The sequence below is a fragment of the Gymnoscopelus microlampas genome, assembly GCF_963454915.1.
Source record: "Gymnoscopelus microlampas genome assembly, chromosome: 17".
Lineage (NCBI taxonomy): Eukaryota > Metazoa > Chordata > Actinopteri > Myctophiformes > Myctophidae > Gymnoscopelus > Gymnoscopelus microlampas.
In genome coordinates, this window is record NC_139954.1 from 21,713,402 (window position 1) to 21,730,830 (window position 17,429).

At 39.8% G+C, this 17,429-nt stretch overlaps 1 protein-coding gene across 3 annotated transcripts in view; it reads left to right on the plus strand.

The window, feature by feature from the left end:
• The first annotated feature begins 580 nt into the window (after positions 1-580).
• phf11 (PHD finger protein 11) overlaps positions 581-17,429 on the plus strand; it is a 36,182-nt gene continuing 19,333 nt past the window's right edge. Inside the window, exons 1-18 of one of the 3 annotated variants that reach the window (XM_084083640.1) lie at positions 581-907; positions 2,751-2,855; positions 2,946-3,079; positions 3,236-3,264; positions 3,708-3,790; positions 4,657-4,727; positions 10,142-10,191; positions 10,276-10,325; positions 10,491-10,513; positions 12,422-12,471; positions 13,285-13,370; positions 13,478-13,500; positions 13,617-13,645; positions 14,066-14,136; positions 14,413-14,482; positions 16,262-16,546; positions 16,638-16,709; positions 16,837-16,955. In XM_084083640.1, coding sequence (XP_083939766.1) covers positions 764-907; positions 2,751-2,855; positions 2,946-3,079; positions 3,236-3,264; positions 3,708-3,790; positions 4,657-4,727; positions 10,142-10,191; positions 10,276-10,325; positions 10,491-10,513; positions 12,422-12,471; positions 13,285-13,370; positions 13,478-13,500; positions 13,617-13,645; positions 14,066-14,136; positions 14,413-14,482; positions 16,262-16,546; positions 16,638-16,709; positions 16,837-16,922 — 1,461 coding nt within the window. In that variant the 5' untranslated portion in view covers positions 581-763 and the 3' untranslated portion in view covers positions 16,923-16,955. Of the gene's footprint in view, positions 908-2,750; positions 2,856-2,945; positions 3,080-3,235; positions 3,265-3,707; positions 3,791-4,656; positions 4,728-10,141; positions 10,192-10,275; positions 10,326-10,490; positions 10,514-12,421; positions 12,472-13,284; positions 13,371-13,477; positions 13,501-13,616; positions 13,646-14,065; positions 14,137-14,412; positions 14,483-16,261; positions 16,547-16,637; positions 16,710-16,836; positions 17,291-17,429 lie in introns of those variants that run through there. The other 2 variants (XM_084083639.1, XM_084083641.1) reach the window with 2 other exon arrangements.

The following is a 17,429-nucleotide window of genomic DNA, read 5'->3' on the forward strand; positions in this document are numbered from 1 at the left end:
CCCCGCCAGTACCACCCATTGAGGAATACAAGGAATTTCCGACAGAATCCACCACAGACGGGATTAAAACACAAATCTATTGAAAAACACGTGCTAATACAGTGCACACGGGTTCCTAATGTCGAGTTAACATCCGTGGCTACAGGGTCAGCACTTTATATATGTTTTTTCTTTGTACATGTACGGACTAAATACATCTATGATAATCTTGATCCAAGGCTAGAGGAATGAATCCGCTCAGACCGCTAACTAGACTGGGATCAAGCATTGAGTGAGGGATTCAAATGGTAAATCGCTTTGTTGCTGATCCGATCTGGGTTGATTGATTGATTGATGTACTTTATTTAGTAAGACATGAGAACAGTACATGACAGTACATAATAGTACATGGAAGTAAAAATTCGCAATACAAGGTCTACTAAACTGGATAGCTCAGTTAAGCACTTAGCTTGTTTAAGATGAGATCCCCATGTACACAAATCATGATGAGTATGGTGGGTGGTGGGTCAAGAGCGGAACAGCGGATACGGAAATGAAATGTGTGTTCCTTTCGGATACGGAAGACATTGTGGAAGGCGGGCTGTAAAACCAAAACAGCCATCAATCTCCGTAGCATTATCCAATCAAAGCATGTCTTTCATTTCAAACTGTACCATGTGTGCTTCCGCTGTCGGTTAGCTCACGTCTCTCTGCAAGTTATTGCGACTATTTAGTATTTACCACGAAATAACGCGGTAAAGTACTCACATTTAAACAATTGATCATGTCTGTAGAGATGAGGAGTGACGATGGTCGAGTTGTTTGCCTACTTTGTCAAAGAAGTGAGGAGACGACGGTAACTGGACCACTATCAACTAAATGGTGTTTAGTTACTAAAAGCTCTGCTACGGCTCATCAAAACTGTCTGGTAAGAGTCACTTTACTCAAGTTTACCTACAACGTTTAGCATTGTTTTCTTGTTTTATTTATTTTTGCCACAATTTTACAACATAGGCGTGGTCACTGGAGGAAAACAAGGGGAGTTTGTGTGGGGTACATGCATGTTTATCTGCGTGTGTCCTGTCCAGCTGTGCCTGTCAGTGACAGACTCAGGCACCGTGTCAACATGTGACGTTTCAGTTGGATGCTTTATTAATAATTTGAATGACTACTTAGTTTGCAAGCACAGAAAAGTACAGTTTAATACAAATATAATGCTAAAGGGATTGAACCCAAGAAAGCACTATGGTTTGTTTCCATTGGGGTCCTGTGTATTCAATTCATTGAAACATTTAGTGACAGACAAATATACAATACTATGCACATTAAACCCATTATAAACTAATACAGAATTGTATTTATCACCCAGGAAACTGCCAAATGAGAAGTTGACAAAATCCTCTATTATGTCTGCAAAAAGCCATAGGAACATAATGTACATATAATGTGGGAATGTTCAGGAGTACTTGCTTTTTGGGCGACGGTTGCATTATTTCTGTCTGACAAATAAATATACCTTGTTTACCACACATTTTATTATTAAATTATGATTCATTCATCTCTAAGCTGAACACTTCAAAAGAGAGTGTTATTGGCTGGTTTAACGGCAGAAAAGAAAATGCTTGTAATGAGATGGAAACCACCTCATAACCTTAGTATTCATCGTTAGAAGTTCTCCTTCTGTGAGGTCTAGAGATTGGAGGTGTCTAGTGCTCGAGCACATGGAGCAAAGACTAAACCGATCCAAACATTACTTACTGCGGCCCAGAAGGTTAAATCAGTACTCCGCTAGGTTGAACACCTGTAGGCCTTCTTCGGTATCAGAGAATGAGCAATATGCATGTATACTGAATGTGTTTAGTTTTTTGCCTTATTTCAATTAGCAGGTTTAGAGGGTATGCACTAACATAATTATTGTTTTTGGTCTTCATTTTATTAAATTGTTTAAAAATGATTATGTTATTATAGATAGGCTATATGTATATACATCATGGTTTTTCTTTGTTTTCTGAGGGTAATTGATTAACGTCTGTGTGAACCCTGGGGTCTCACCGTCTGGTGAGGGGGTTGTTTTGCAACCACAGGACCGCCAGATCAGAGGAAGAGAATTTTACTATTGCTAGCAGGCAAACTAGAGGACATGAGTACATTAATGACCACTGACGGACACTCTATCTATGTACTGAAAAGATACACTTCTTTAAGTTGTTGTGGGTCTTTGTGTGAACTGTTTGTCTATGCATAGTAATACAATGTAATGCAGATCTCGAGGGCACTGGAATGATGATGATGATGACAATGTAATGTCTCTTCCCTTGAAAATCTTTTAATACAATTAGTTTACAACAGGCTTGTTTGCCAGTCCAGAAGACATGGGTCCTCGATTTACAAAAACAGCTGTGTGTGTTTGTTACTCTGGTGTACTTTGAGATTACAATGAAAAAATATTGCATAAAACAATCTAATTGAAAGCAGTATCAACTTTAAAAAGAAATTGCATACTAATTTATATCTTGGCATTTGTCTGATAGGCACCATTCCAGCATAGGTCAGAAACATATTGCATTATGTTATAAATATGCACTCATGACAGACCTTTTAACATTTGAGTACATACCTGCATCAGTGACATGCAGGTATGTACTCAATGTATAAAATCATGTTTTTTTTTGGTAAATATACCATCGAAAGATTATATCAAAAAAGTTACATGTTACAAGTTAAAATGATATTATCTGTGATACATTGCTCTTACTTTGTCTGTTTTGCAGCTGTATTCATCTGGTATTTATTGCCAGGATTCCCCAGAGTTTGATGACTTGTTTGGTTTTGCTGTGGAGGATGTGAGAAATGAGATGAAACGGGGAAATAGACTGGTAAAGTCCTTTTATCATTTTCACACAGCACTCAACTTCATACTGCACTGATCTGCACTCTTAATGCAATGTTCCTTTTCTTTACATTAGTACTGTACCGGTTGTAAGAAAAAGTGTGCCACAGTTGGATGTGAAGTGAAGAAGTGCAAGAGGTCCTACCATTTCCCATGTGCAGTTGAAAATGGAGCTGAGGTCATTGAAGATGAGTTCAAAGGAAAATATGTGTTAGTCCAATATCTATATTCTAAAAGATATGATGTCCTTTTGGTGACATCACATACTTCCTAATTTATTTATTTTTTATTTACAAGAAGCCAGGCAGATGTACTTTTGGTTAATTGTCACATATGCAATTTTCTAAAACCATCTCTATTTTTCAGGATGTTCTGTTGCAAACACAGGAAATTGGGTGAGTAGATTTTTATTCTCCACTTATTCTGAAACTTATGTTACTGATCGTAGCTGTACCCTACGAAACCCTTGTATGTCCAAAAGCGTTACTTTTCAGGAAATGGAGAAAATAACCTGTGTTCCAATGGATCCAATGTAGTTATTTTGTCACAAGCTCTTGTGAATACTTTTCATTAGTTCAATATTTATCAAACCCACAGACCAATTTCACTTTCAACATTTTTCAAAACTAGTGACAAGAGCTGATCTACAAGCTCACAATCCGTCACAATGCGACACGTTGTGAGCTGGTAAATAGGCTATTTTTATAACTTTTGTGTGACTTTTTGTCGTACAACCGAGAAGGGCAATTGACATATATTTAGTTACAAGCTTTTTGCCCGACAACAATGTTATGTATCTATTAACTTATTTTATTTCCTCTTTTTTCCCAACTTGCAGAAATCAAAAGCGAGTTCGACACACCTGCCCCTTCACGCAGAAGAAGGGATACTTCTAAACCACCTACAAAGTGTAGCACTAAGGTGTGTAAGAGATGTTATTAAAACACCACATGGTCATAGACACATTATTGCATGTAAAACCTAAGACTTTTTAAAAGTAAATTATAGAACAAAATATTTTTTTTGTTGTCCATTGTTTATACTGATATCATAAATAAGACTAAGATCCCAACATAGAGATGAAACCTTCAAAAATCAGAGGTAAAACCACATACAGATATGTCTTACGTATCAAATCAAATTTGGAGGGATGGTGGATCTGAGAATATGAATTTACAAAATGTGACTAATATTCTCAATGTATGAAAAAATGTATAGGACATAATACTTACTTCCCTGGCCTACTGACAACATGCACAAAAAAGCCACGGACACATAGGCAAATAGCAGGCACTTGCTGCTGTATTCATTGCCAGTGGTGTAAAATAACTATTTTGAGGTATTTATTACTTTACTGGAGTATTTCCAATCTTCTACTCCACATCTCAGAGGAAAATATTGTACTTTTACTCCACTACAATTATATGAAAACTTTAGTTACTAGTTACTTTGTAGATTTTGATTATTATTACAAAACACACTAACCACTTCAGCCCTATATATGTTTATTTGAAAATAGCCGATCTACAAACTCACATTGCGTCGCGATGTGAGGCATTGTGAGCTTGTAGATCGTCTATTTTCAAAAGATTTTTTATACATTTTGAACTTGTGAAATAGGACATTCTGCACAATGAGTACTTTTTACTTTTGGTACTTTAAGTACATTTAGATGCCAATACTTTTGTACTTTTACTCAAGTACATTTTGAATTCCGGACTTTTACTTGTAACAGAGTATGCAGTATGCGAGCCACTGTTCATACCTAATTGTCTTTACATTTTCAGGTCATATGCCTTGTCTGTGAAAAGAGAGAAGAGCACATCAGCTTAGACAGTTTGAATGATGACATCGTTATGTGAGTATGCATTCCAATCATGAATTATGTCAATTTAGAGTACACAATTCTTTGTGTATACAATATGTGATCTTCTATCTTTTAGAGGTGTGTAAATGTAGCGATTATATGATGCACTGCGATGCGGATGTCGACGATTCTGCATTGATTCTGTGACATTCCATAATTGAGTATAGCCAACTAATGTTTATTGTTGATTTCCCAATTATTACTGAGAGCAGCATCGCATTGAACTGTATGCAAATACTCCTAGGCTAATGAGATCAGCAACAAGTCATAGATCACGCACCCAGTAATATGAAAGTGACATTTTTACTACAGTTTACTACGGTCAAATCATCTGTTAATTTAACACTGATGTACAATGCCAAGATGCCAAGTGTGAGAACAGAATAAGCAGGGACCGCTGAAAACTGTGCCTTGAAGGACAACAAACTGTCCAGGACAAAGCCCAGGCTCTTGGTAGTTGGAACAGTAGCCACCAGGGAGTTGTAGACGGCAATGTTAAGATCATGCAGCAGGGGGCAGGACTTACCTGGGAAGAAGAGAAGGTTCTTGTCTGCGTTGAGCTGGCTTGACATGGCAGGAAGACATCCGCTGTGAGTGATGTGCTCTTCAACCTGGGTGGCAGAGGGAGGAAAGGGCTGTGTCATCAGCATAAGAATGATAGGAGAGCGAGCACTGAGCAGAGATGATAGTCAAGAGATTTGGTGTAGTGGGGAGAAAACGAGGGGGCCATGTACAGACACAATGTGGGACCCCGGTCAAGAGGGTACAGGGGGATGAAATCGAACTTTTCCATGAAACCTGGTTGGTCCTTCCCCTACCAGTGAGGTAGGAGGAGAACCACTTGAGTGCTGTCCCAGTGATGCTACGGTTAGAAAGGCCGTTCAGCCAGGGAAATATGATGGTTCACTGAGTCAAATGCTTTGGAGTTTTGCTTTAGTAGAGTAAGCTGGTTAAAAACAACACGTTCAAGAGTTTGGGAAAGAAAGGAAGTCGTTCTTGACGTCTGAGGGTGTCAACAAGGGTCTGAGGGGTTACATTGATTTACTGAGTTAAATTAACAATGAGGTTTTACGTTTTTTACTATTATGTACTTGTAGTAGAGATGCGTGGATCGGGTTATATTATCCACGGACGGAGGGGAGGATTTGGGTAATACAAATGGACATTATTTAATAGCGGATCGGATGCGGGCGAGTGAAATACTGCAGAATTATTAATGACGTTCTCTAAATGAATAAATGTTAAGGAACCTCTCCCTCCGCTAGCTCTTTTCCTGGCCTTTTCCTGAGGAGTTTTTGCCAAGGGGGCGGGTGGTGAGAGAGCCTGGCGAGCACAGTCAGAGCACAGAAGTCAAGGCACAGACGGCTGGCTGTGTTGTTAACGGATGCACGCTTATGAGTATTATAAATGTAACTGTGTTTTACATTCTTTTGCCTAATACAAATTTCAATCAATGGGAAACAACAAAAATAAAATCTGGCGAAAGAGTTGCGTGCATTACTAGCGCAAGATGAGGATAAAGGAAACATTCAGTCTAAATGTCCAGTTTGCTAATTCACAACTACTAAAACTACTTTTGTATTTGAAACTTTAAATTTCTCTAAATATTATAAACTTTCAGGACAGCCTAAGTACAAATATCAGTTATGAAAAGGCTACTGTAGGCTACAGTGAAGTCGGACTGTATGACTGAAACTGTTTTTCTTTTTTGAAATTGTATCATGAGTGAAACGGCTATAGACCATGGTAAACCATAAACCTACGTAGGCCTACATCTAAATGAGTTGCCATATTTACATTTCCTTACAAATCTTTATAAGCTATATATTTGTGGAATGCATAGTAACATTGAAACTCCACAAGATATTCCTCTACAGCTGTCTGTGCCTTGACTTCTGTGCTCTGACTGCACTCGCCAGGCTCTCTCCCCACCCGCCTCCTTAGTAAAAACTCCTCAGGAAAAGGCAGTTTCCTGAGATGAGGTCCCACACAGCTCAGTGCCTGTGAGGGGTGACATCGGCGAATATGTTTCACTATGCATGATTCTTAACCTTTTTTTTCACATCGTATCCAAAAAGTAAAGGTATTCTTCCCTGCTCTCAGATGTTTTAACTTTTAGCGGAAAATAAAATCTAAGCGACGGGTTGAAACAAGCGTTTAAATCGATTAAAATGTCAGCCTCTGGCCAGTCAACCCCCGTCCGCATGCGCAGTACTGCTCCCGTAAGATTGCATTGGGAAAACATGGCCACAGGCGGACTAAATAAGCGACTTAAACGCTTGCTTCAACCCGTCTGTTAGATTTTCTTTTCCGCTAAAAGTTAAAACATATGAGAGCAGGGCAGAAGACCTGTACTTTTTGGATATGATGTGCGGAAAAGGGTAAGAATCATGCATAGTGAAAAATATTCGCCGATGTCACCCGCCACAGAAACCGAGCTGTGTGGAACCTCATCTCGGAGCTATATAGCGGAGGGAGAGGTTCCGATTGGAGCTACAGACCATAGACCTCACACTGTATTCAATCTTGAAGAGGAGAGCTGCGACATGTGAACAGCTTTCTCATAGACCAGCCACACATGTGCAGTGTGCACTGATCACTATGTATTCGGCAAAGAAGTTAATGTTTACAAACACAAACCATCGTCGTCACTCTCTAGTCTTAAGCGCTTCTCTATGTACCGTCTAACCCCCAAAGGGCTGGAGCGTCGGAAAGGGGGCGTGGCTAACTTTTGGTGACGCGACGTTGGTACACATTATAGTTACAGACAGGCACGAATTAGCCGTCTTCTTTGCGCCAACAGTCCGCGACGCGAGGTCCTTCCATTTTCAAACAATGGAGGTAAACGTAGCTCAAGTGAGAGAGAAACTTAAACATGGAGAGTTCAAAACAAGAGGGAAGAAGGACGCCAAAAGTTTGGCGTGGGAGCGATTTAGTGAAATAGTTAGTGCTGTCGACGGGTCATGTGCTGGATACGTAATATGCAACTTTTGCAACGCGATTTACGTGTACGATAGCCATAAAACGGGCACATCAAACATGGTGCACCATGTGTGCGCTAAATCGAGAACAAGGGAGCCGAGTCAAAGCCCCATAACCTCCTTCATTCGCAAAAAGATACCACCGGACGTTAAATCCACGTTCGTGAATGATTTCGTGGACATGTGTTGCCTGGATATTCGCCTGGTTGCTGTCGTCACCGGTAAAGAGTTCCACCGAGTGGCCCAGACGCTCATCAACATGGGAGCTAAATACGGCGTGGTGGACGCTGATTCCATCATACCCCATCGGACGACCTTGTATGATCGGGCTAAGCAAGCACTGAAGGGGGAACTACCTGAAGTCATCCAGATCGTGATGAAGGAGGAATTCAACCACCCGGCAGAGTACTGAACATGTCATGTTTATTAAGCAGTGGTGGAAAAAGTACACACATGTTTTACTTAAGTAAAAGTATCAATACTGCGATGTAGAAATACTCTGATGCAAGTAAAAGTCTGGAATTCTAAATTTACTTGAGTAAAAGTATTTTAAGTACCAAAAGTAGAAAGTACTCATTATGCAGAAAAACCCATTTCATAAGTTTTCAAATGTATAAAAATAGCAGATCTGCAAGCTCACAATATTGTGAGCTTGTAGATCGGCTATTTCCAAATGGCCAAAATGTATATAGGACTGAAGTGGGTAATGTATGCTTTGTAATGATTATCAAAATCTACAAAGTAACTGCTAACTTTTTCAAATAATTGTAGTGGAGTAAAAGTACAGTATTTGCTTCTGATATGTAGTGGAGTAGAAGTAAAAGTACTGTAAAGTAAAGATACCTCAAAATTGTGGTACAGTACTCGAGTAAATATACTTAGTTACTTTACACCACTGTTATTAAGTGCCCTGTCTTAGAGCTCCTATGTGAAACCCTTATTTTTGTACATTACAGGTAGCGGCACATTTATTTTATTTATTGGTTGACTTTATTAACACATTGCAAACAATACGGCAAGTTGAATTGTAAGTTAAGTTATAATGCACTGCAGGAGGATTTAGGTTATGTTTTTTGGAGAACGAATATCTTTACAACTAGGCTATAATATAGCGTTTATTTATTTTGTTATTTAATGTTAAGAGACATTGTTTGAATTAGGGTGAATATACGTACCTCATGTTAAAGCACTTTATAAATAATTAAAACAGGAGTCCATAGTACTAGGCCGATGCCCGTTGGGAATGTATGCCCCTCCTTTTATGCAATACCAGTTGTACCCGTTGCCAGAGTCCTTAGTGCAGTACCCATTATCATAGTTCTAGTTGGATGCCAGTCTATGACATCAGGGATCTCCAATACATGGGTGTAAAAGGGACACAGACAGACGGAGAGCTCTGTATATGGGCATTAAATAGGACACAGACAGAGAGAGATACAGAGAGATTGGGATTTTCGGGTCTGGACAGCCACTGGTCCAACCAAATTCCCACTTGGCAGCATAACACGCCCTCGGGTTGTCAGCGATACAAACTCCGAAGTTGATCGGTCAGACTGCTCGAGTAGTGCTTGCCTTGAGACAGACACACAGAGATGCCATGAACTTATAGACTAGACTAGCATATTTGGGAACGATGCAAGTTGGAAATACATGCCCCTCCTGGTTATGCAATACCGGTTGTACCCGTTGTCAAAGTACCTGTGGTACCCGTCTGTCTGCCTGCCTGGGTCCCTTTTATGCCTATATTAGGGCATAACTGTGGGATTGACGGTTCTGGACAACTGACTTGACTTGACTTTGGTGCTCTGCATTGCGAGCAAAAGGAAATAATGACACTGTCGTTATTCATTAACCAGCTAATTACACGGCTACTTAATAATAATAATTCAAATATATGAGGTAGGCTAGTGGCAGAAACGCGTTAGCCAGAATAAAACGATTTAGCATCTGAGCCTATATTTCTTGCATCGTCACTTATGGAGTGCCGCTGTTTTCCACTTGGGTGGTTATTTTTCAATTCTTTAAATGTCTAGGTGTAAAATGATATTGTGTTTGTTTACATGGCACCCTTGTTAAATATGGCAAAAACCAAGCACTTCAGATTTATTGATTGATGGATTGATTGGTTCAGCTGCTCACACTCCGCTCATCTGTGATTGACCTATCAGAATCGAGCATTCAACCAAGCCGTGTAATAAAGTTGGATTTATTTACTGCTTGTATTTTTTATTTATATGATTCAACTGACTGCTTGTATTAACGGATGAAAAGTAGCCATGAGCAGTAGAATATTTGAATGCATCATAGAATCGAAGTGAATCGTAATTGAATCGTGAGTCCAGTGAAGATAGACATTGCTATTTCTTGAGATTTCTTTGCTATGTCTGTCCAGTTCCTGATCATGTGACAATTTGTTGTACTTAGGACGTACTGTCAGGAACATAAACCTCAGTCCCACGAGGAAAGGCCCAACGGTATGTGATTATGTACACCATTATTTAACTTTTCTTTGAGTTAAAACTCTTTGGGTGCTTGTTAATGCTGTTTTCTCATGATAGTTAAGGATGAAGCAGCTGGACTGGCCCACAGCATTGACTCGTCTTTGAAGGTACATTTCATAACAAATGTAATTTGTGGAAGGGGTCAGGCAACAAAGTATGAATTAGCCTGCAGCATTCTGCTCTAACGTTCAATTAAATGTATTTGACTGTACTACTTAATTCAGTGAAAAGAAAAGGTGATTTTACTCATTTGAGCTTTTCTATCCAAACAGAGAAAGCTGAAATCCAATGGCAGGTCAGTGTTGTGCTAAGAGGCATGTCATCATTTTTTTACATCCTGCTAAGCTCTGAGGAACATAGGCCATTGAAGAAACTCCTCCATCATCTTTGGTCTTGTGCCCTCCGCTCCAGTTGTTGCCATGACAGCCCTTGCGCCTTCATCTCCTGCTCTGTGGTTCTTCTCCAGGTGGCTCTAGGCCAGGGGTTCTCAAACGTTTTTATACCACGACCCCATATTGGGAGGTATTTCTTTTGGCGACCCCACCGACCCTTGCGTTTTTCTCTATCGTGGTAGCTGTTGGTAACTGGTCTGATTGTCTGTCTTAGAATTATCTCCCCACTTGGTAATGTTACATCGTGTGATCGTGATCTAAATTTAAGGGTACAGATGGAACCAGTGGTGTCGTGGAAGCCACACGGGGTAGGACAGCATGTGGCCAGTACATTTTTCACACGCAAGGTACGGCACGGTACAGTGCACGCTAGGACGTGTCTCCCCCCCCCCCCCCCCGTAGATTCACGAGCCAAGTACCCAAATGGCTACTTTGCATAACAGGTTTACAAGTGAGTGTGAAAATGTTTCCTCAGATTCCTCACACCTCGCATCTATAGGCTACACGGTAAGCAAGCAACCCAGCATCTTGGCTTCAGTAGGGCTGCTGCCAGTATCCTATCTGCACGCAGTAATGCCTCAGCCACCATCAAAGAAGAGAAAGATACTCGTTCAAAGCAAACTTTTAGTTTCAGCTCTATGATTCATGGCATTCCTTGAATTTTTATTAGTTTAAAACATTTCTATATAAACATGTTTCCTAATTTAAGGTAAAATAAAATGGGCACGGTGTGCACATGCCTTGCGAGTGCGCGCGCGCGACGTCATTAAAATACCGTCCTGCCAGTAAAAAAATCACCATGTCACTGCTGGATGGAACCAAATGGACTCGTGGTCCATGTATTTGCACCACCCGCTCATATTGAACATAAGTCCTTAGTAAATTGTTTATGAACAGCTAAAATCAGTTTGTGCCCCAGCCTCTGCATGCAAGGGCTTGCCTTGTGTGAATGTGTGTTATCTTTCTTGTGACCCCAACGGCACGTTCCCGCGACCCCACTTTGCGTTGCGACCCATAGTTTGAGAACCACTGCTCTAGGCCTTCTTCTCTCCCTCCTGCCTTACGGCATGGGTTCCCAAACTTTTCAGCCCGCGACCCCAAAATAAGGCGGAAATTGACTCGCGACCCCACCTAAACCTGGAGGTCATTTATGCACATAAACTTGCACGTTCGGTGCGCATTTGTAATGTGTTAAAATGGTAAAATGTACCATTTGTGATCATTTTAGATGGTATTTCATCCATTCTGTTGAATAAAAAGTAAAAAAAAAAAAGTTTTTTTTTTTTTTTTTTTTTTTTTAATGACCCAAAATAATTTCGCGACCCCACGTCAGTCTCCCGCGACCCCAAGTGGGGTCGCGACCCCTACTTTGGGAACCCCTGCCTTACGGGTTCCATGTTAGAGCATGTTTTGTGATTGATATGTCTTGGAAGTGTGTGACCTATGCAGTTTCATTTCCTCTTGATTTGTGTTTCTAATTGTGTCTTGTATAAGCTCTGAAGCTTTGTGTAAAAGAATATCACAATACATGCTTTTAACTTTGTTATTGTAGTCACATCCTTTTATTACGTGTTTTACACACATAATGTCTCAACACTCTGTCTTAATGTTTTATGTAAAGCACTTTGAATTGCTTTGTTGAAATGTGCTATACAAATTAACCTGCTTTGCTTTGCCTTTGCTTTTAGCTGTAGAGTGGTTCCCGCTCCTTGCATCCGTGGCTTTATCCTGGACAGTTTTGAGTTGTCCGTATACCACACTGATACCACACTGATATCCTGCCATTGTTGCTTTTCCTGTTTCTATTACAGACAGGACGGGGTTCCTTCCAAAGTTAAATTCAAGCGCCAGCTAAGCTCAGGTTAGTTTATTGCTTCCAGTGACTTATCAATACATGAGAGAATGTCATCCGTATGGGTTTTATTTTCTTAAATTCACAATCAGTCAACACTGTATTTCACTGAAGGACGAGGTTGATATGACAGTGATTTATGCTAATTACGTTTTACACACACAAATTAAAGTCTTTGTAACATCCATTTTAGTAGTATTTTGGCGACCCCTCAGTTAGAACCGTGAGAATTCAGTTTGAAACAAACCCAAGGCAGTACCATTTGAAAACGAATGCTGAAGGGTCTCTGCAGGGTTATTTTGGAAATAATGATGCGCGGAGCAGCAAGTGATGCGCGGAGCAGCGGGGTGTTTTTTCACCGTTTTTTTTTCTCCCACGTCGTCTGGTGCCCTGTGCTTCAGCACCTCAAACCCGTTGGATAAGCCACCACTGTATACAGCATAAAACCATTACATTAGAAAAGTTCATACGTACCAGAAAAAAAAATCTATAATATTAAGCCTACATGAGTGCATGACAAAACTTAAACCGAGAGATGGTTACCGGTTTAAGCCTAAAGGCCATGACGAAACTTCTTACAGTGGTAGAAGGGCACTCCTAATGACCACTGGAGGAATATGAAGGCAATTGACCCCATGCTGTTGCTATGGCATGTAGCACTAACTGCTTGGCCCCTGGTATAGTTGATTACATGTGTTTTTTAATGTTTTTCAACTTTTTTGTTTTGTTTTTTTCCCTGTGTTTCAATCTTGTTGCTGCTATGACACATGAATTATGCTCTGGGATCACTATACATGTTTATCTTGTCTTATCTTATCATAGATGATGATGACATTTCTTCCCAAAGCCTGACCATGTTTGCTCCCATTGAGTGTGATGACCAAGAAGACTCAAATGCAAAAATAAATGTATGTATTGTCTTAAGTGGTTTTACTTTCTTCTCCAGATTAATAGTATCAATCAAAACTATAAATGTGTTATTGCTTTCCCTAACTGTCTTGAATGTTCTCTCTAGACCCAAGAGACTCAGATTCACAGGTAATATAAGCAATCCCTCCTTCATGAATGATTGTACTTTAATAAGTCATTTTTAAATGTTAATGATACAACATGAAGATTTTGATAGTAATGACTGAGAAATTATTTCTTCACAGAAATGATTCTGAGAATGATTCCACCTCAGGTATGATTTCACATTGCCTCACATAGTGAGACGAATCAGAGATCTCTCCCTACTGATAGCCTTGTGAAATCTACAGTATATTCTATGTAGGGGCTAGAACAATGACAAAAACAATGACAAACCTAACCTAGTACACCCACTGCTTTGAAAACCAATCGTATCACCGGCCTAATATGAAGGACTGCCCTAAAGTCTGCATTGGTTCTGCAATGCAGGTTTGTTTTTTAGCCCCCCTCCCCCCGATATTGTGTCCACACAGATTTAGCCCATTCATTGAATTTTTCATTGAATTAAATGTAACGTTAGATATATTGGTAGGCAAAGATCTCTGATCGTCAGGCTATGCAAGACTAGCTTTCTCACAGGACACTCTCCAAAAATGTGAACACCTGATGTAACCTGAAACTACGGTCTCCCCAGGTATTGCAGGTAATGATGCCAAGTGTCAAAGCCAGGACGGATGTGAAGATGCCAATGAAACAGACATTTCAGTGAGTTTAAACATAATACCCCCCCCCCCCCCCCCTCCCCCCTCCCCGAACTCAGTGCCACCAACCGACTGCATTACCAGGCAGCCCATCTCTATGAATCTTAATCCTGTGACAAAGATATCCAGTAAGCCTTCTGAACACATAACCTTTGCAACCAGCACATAAAGCCAGTTCACTGTTTGGAATGATGTTTGTTTTGCACAAGTTGCTGTCATAAGTAGTAGAACAACAATATAACCTATATGCAAATTAAACGTTGCTATTGTGTTTCTTCAGGTTGCAGATTCTGAGAGTTTGTTGCTGCCTGTGACAATCTGCATGGAGTCAGATTCTTCCCAGATGACAGGTATTGTTCTTACTCAAATACATCATCACCTTCACTGTCCATTCATGTTGTTTTAAACACTCAAATACATCATCACCTGCAGCACTGTCCAGTGTCCATTCATGTTGTTTTAAATACTCAAATACATCATCACCTGCACTGTCCAGAGTGTCCATTCATGTTTTAAATACTCAAAATACATCTTCACCTGCACTATCCAGAGTGTCCATTCATGTTTTAAATACTCAAAATACATCATCACCTGCACTGTCCAGAGTGATGAAGTTTTGATATCGGCTGTGTAATCTACAGCACTGTATCCAATAAAGTGGGTCGGGACCCATTTGTGGGTCGCAGACAAATTTGTTTGGGTGAAGAGTAAATAAATATCCCTTTTATTTATTCTCCCCTACATTTTATTTGCAATTAGTATTCCGAAACGAAAAAAATAAAATTAATGAAAATCTAAGAAATTCAATATATTAGAAAACAAGTGTTGAAGAAGTAGTGAAAATAGCCAATCTACAAGCTTATAGATAAGCTATTTTCACTAGTTTGGGTCCCAGGTCTAATTTCTCTTTTGGGTCTTGAGCTAAAAGTTTTGGAACCACTGATCTACAGTATATGGTAGAGGATGAACAGAACCAAAACTAGCAATGCTAGTTGGTACCGGATCCTGAACTGGTACCTGTAAGTTGTTTATATCTCAACCTGTGGCTCGGGACCCCTATGGCATGGGATCTAGCATGTAGATCTGCTATTTTCACAATATTTATCTGTGGAACAGAGTCAAACAAAATGTAATGCCTCAACTCCTACAATTCCAAGTGCTTGTGAGGGTGGGGAGGGGTCCCCAGTTCAGATATGATTATTTTGGGGGGTCGCGGCCTGAAAAGATTGATAATCACTGATTTAAATGTTTTTACTTATTTACGTAAAATCATATACACATCAGAGTGTATGATGTACAAAGAATGCATTTTATTTATTTCCCCCTTGCCATTCTGTTAAACAGACATGCAAACTTGTAGCTTTTCAGCTACAATAGCCGTTTAAATAGGGCAAATGTGTGACACCTGACCCGAAAAAAGAACATGTTGTCACCTTTTTCACCTCTGGCTGTTTGCATGCCTGAAGGAGAATTTTGCCCGACGTTATTCTTACCTTTATTATGCAGTTATGATATCCTAGGACGAGTGGTACAGAAATTCCATAACGTATCTGCCACAGTTAAAATCCCGCGCATATGGTCCTTGCTTTAAATCGTGTATTTGAATAGCTTTTTTTTCTTTTTTTCTGGAGAGATCTGATGTTTACAGTGAGAGAACACTATGCAACCTGTTCTTGAATGCGCTCGACCGTAAGCCGTGCTTTGACGACACTTCCGGTGCCTGACCGGAAGTGTTTAATGTTTCATTAACCAAAGCTTGAGTCATCAAACACACAACGTGTGATTATTATTAGTAAATGGTAAATTGTTGTGTTGTAATGCATTTTAAAGTGGGGATTGAATTGACGTATTAAACTTGCAATGATGTTTAGTCAATTTAGCCAACATTGAATTAATGGGGTACGTTTGTCAATATTTGAATTACTATGGAGAAAATGTAACAAAGAATCAAAAAATGTTATGAGTGGACAATGACATGTATCGTCACTGTTACGGTCCTTTAACCAGGCTTAGGCTAACCTAAGTCTGCATGGCCATATTTCACAAGTTGCTTCTATGTGTGGAAGCCACTGCCAGTTCTTTATAGATGTAGAGTAATGGTGACCTAAGGTCACGGTCTCTTCTCTCAGGGTGCAGTCTTGGGCAGAGTCCCTCTGGTCCACATGCGAGCTCCACTGATCCTGCTGACCATCCTCACTCTCCTGTCGATGCACGTGCATCTTCTACAAATTCCATGCACTCCCCCCCTTCCTTTTCTGTGTCCCTTCTCTCAGTCACAAAGCCCAAGATTGACTCCGCCAGCTTCTGGAAGGACTTCAACGAGGCAGGGCGTACAAAAGCCATCTTCTCTGACTTCCTTGATGAACTAAATGACATCTCCAACAGGATTCAATCAAATCAGGCCAGCCAGGAAGGTAACGATATGTTAAAGATGAACATTAGTCTCATCTTCAGATATTGTCATGGACTTTTCTTAAATGAAGTTCTTTAACTGTCTGTTGACAGATTATGATATGGCTCTGAGAGTGATGGAAGCCTCTGGTAGCCTGACAGTGCTTGTGGCCAAGCAGGATGAAGGTATTAAAAAAAAGACACACACACACACACACACACACACACACACACACACACACACACACATATATATCGTACAATTTAATTACTCAGCAACTCAAGGTATATGAAATGACTACTATTTGTCCAGAAATCAAGAAGAAAAAAGTGGAGGTGCAGATAGAAGAAGCAGCCATGAAAAGGATCATGTCAGCCATGGCTCATCACAACACTTAAAGATGTTCATATACAGTACGGTCCATATTACTGTCTGCAATGGCAAATATTGTTGATCTTGTATTACGTTTATATTTTACACTATTGTTACATTTCAGTATGTATATGTACTGTATATCGATGTTAAATATACCATGTTTTGATACTTTTGTTTTCACATTTTGAAAAATGGTGTGAAGCAGTTCTAATCTCTCAAACGGTCTACAGTCTTGCTCAGTTGGCAGATATTAATAGCGCATTGTTCTGTATCTAGCAAAGTTCCCAAATGCATGCTCTCTCCTTTGACCATCTATCTGTGCTAGACATGAACGTTTTAGTAATCCTCAATCTTTATACTTGCTGAAAAAGAAGGAAAGACAAAATGAATGTACCAATTTTTTATTTTTTTATTGGTTTGTTGCAATTTAACTGCAAATTTAAATACAATGTTATTGGCATACAGATATAACTAGATAAAACAACGTTTTGCCTTAAAGCATGGAATTACTTGGTACAATTTTTCAAGTG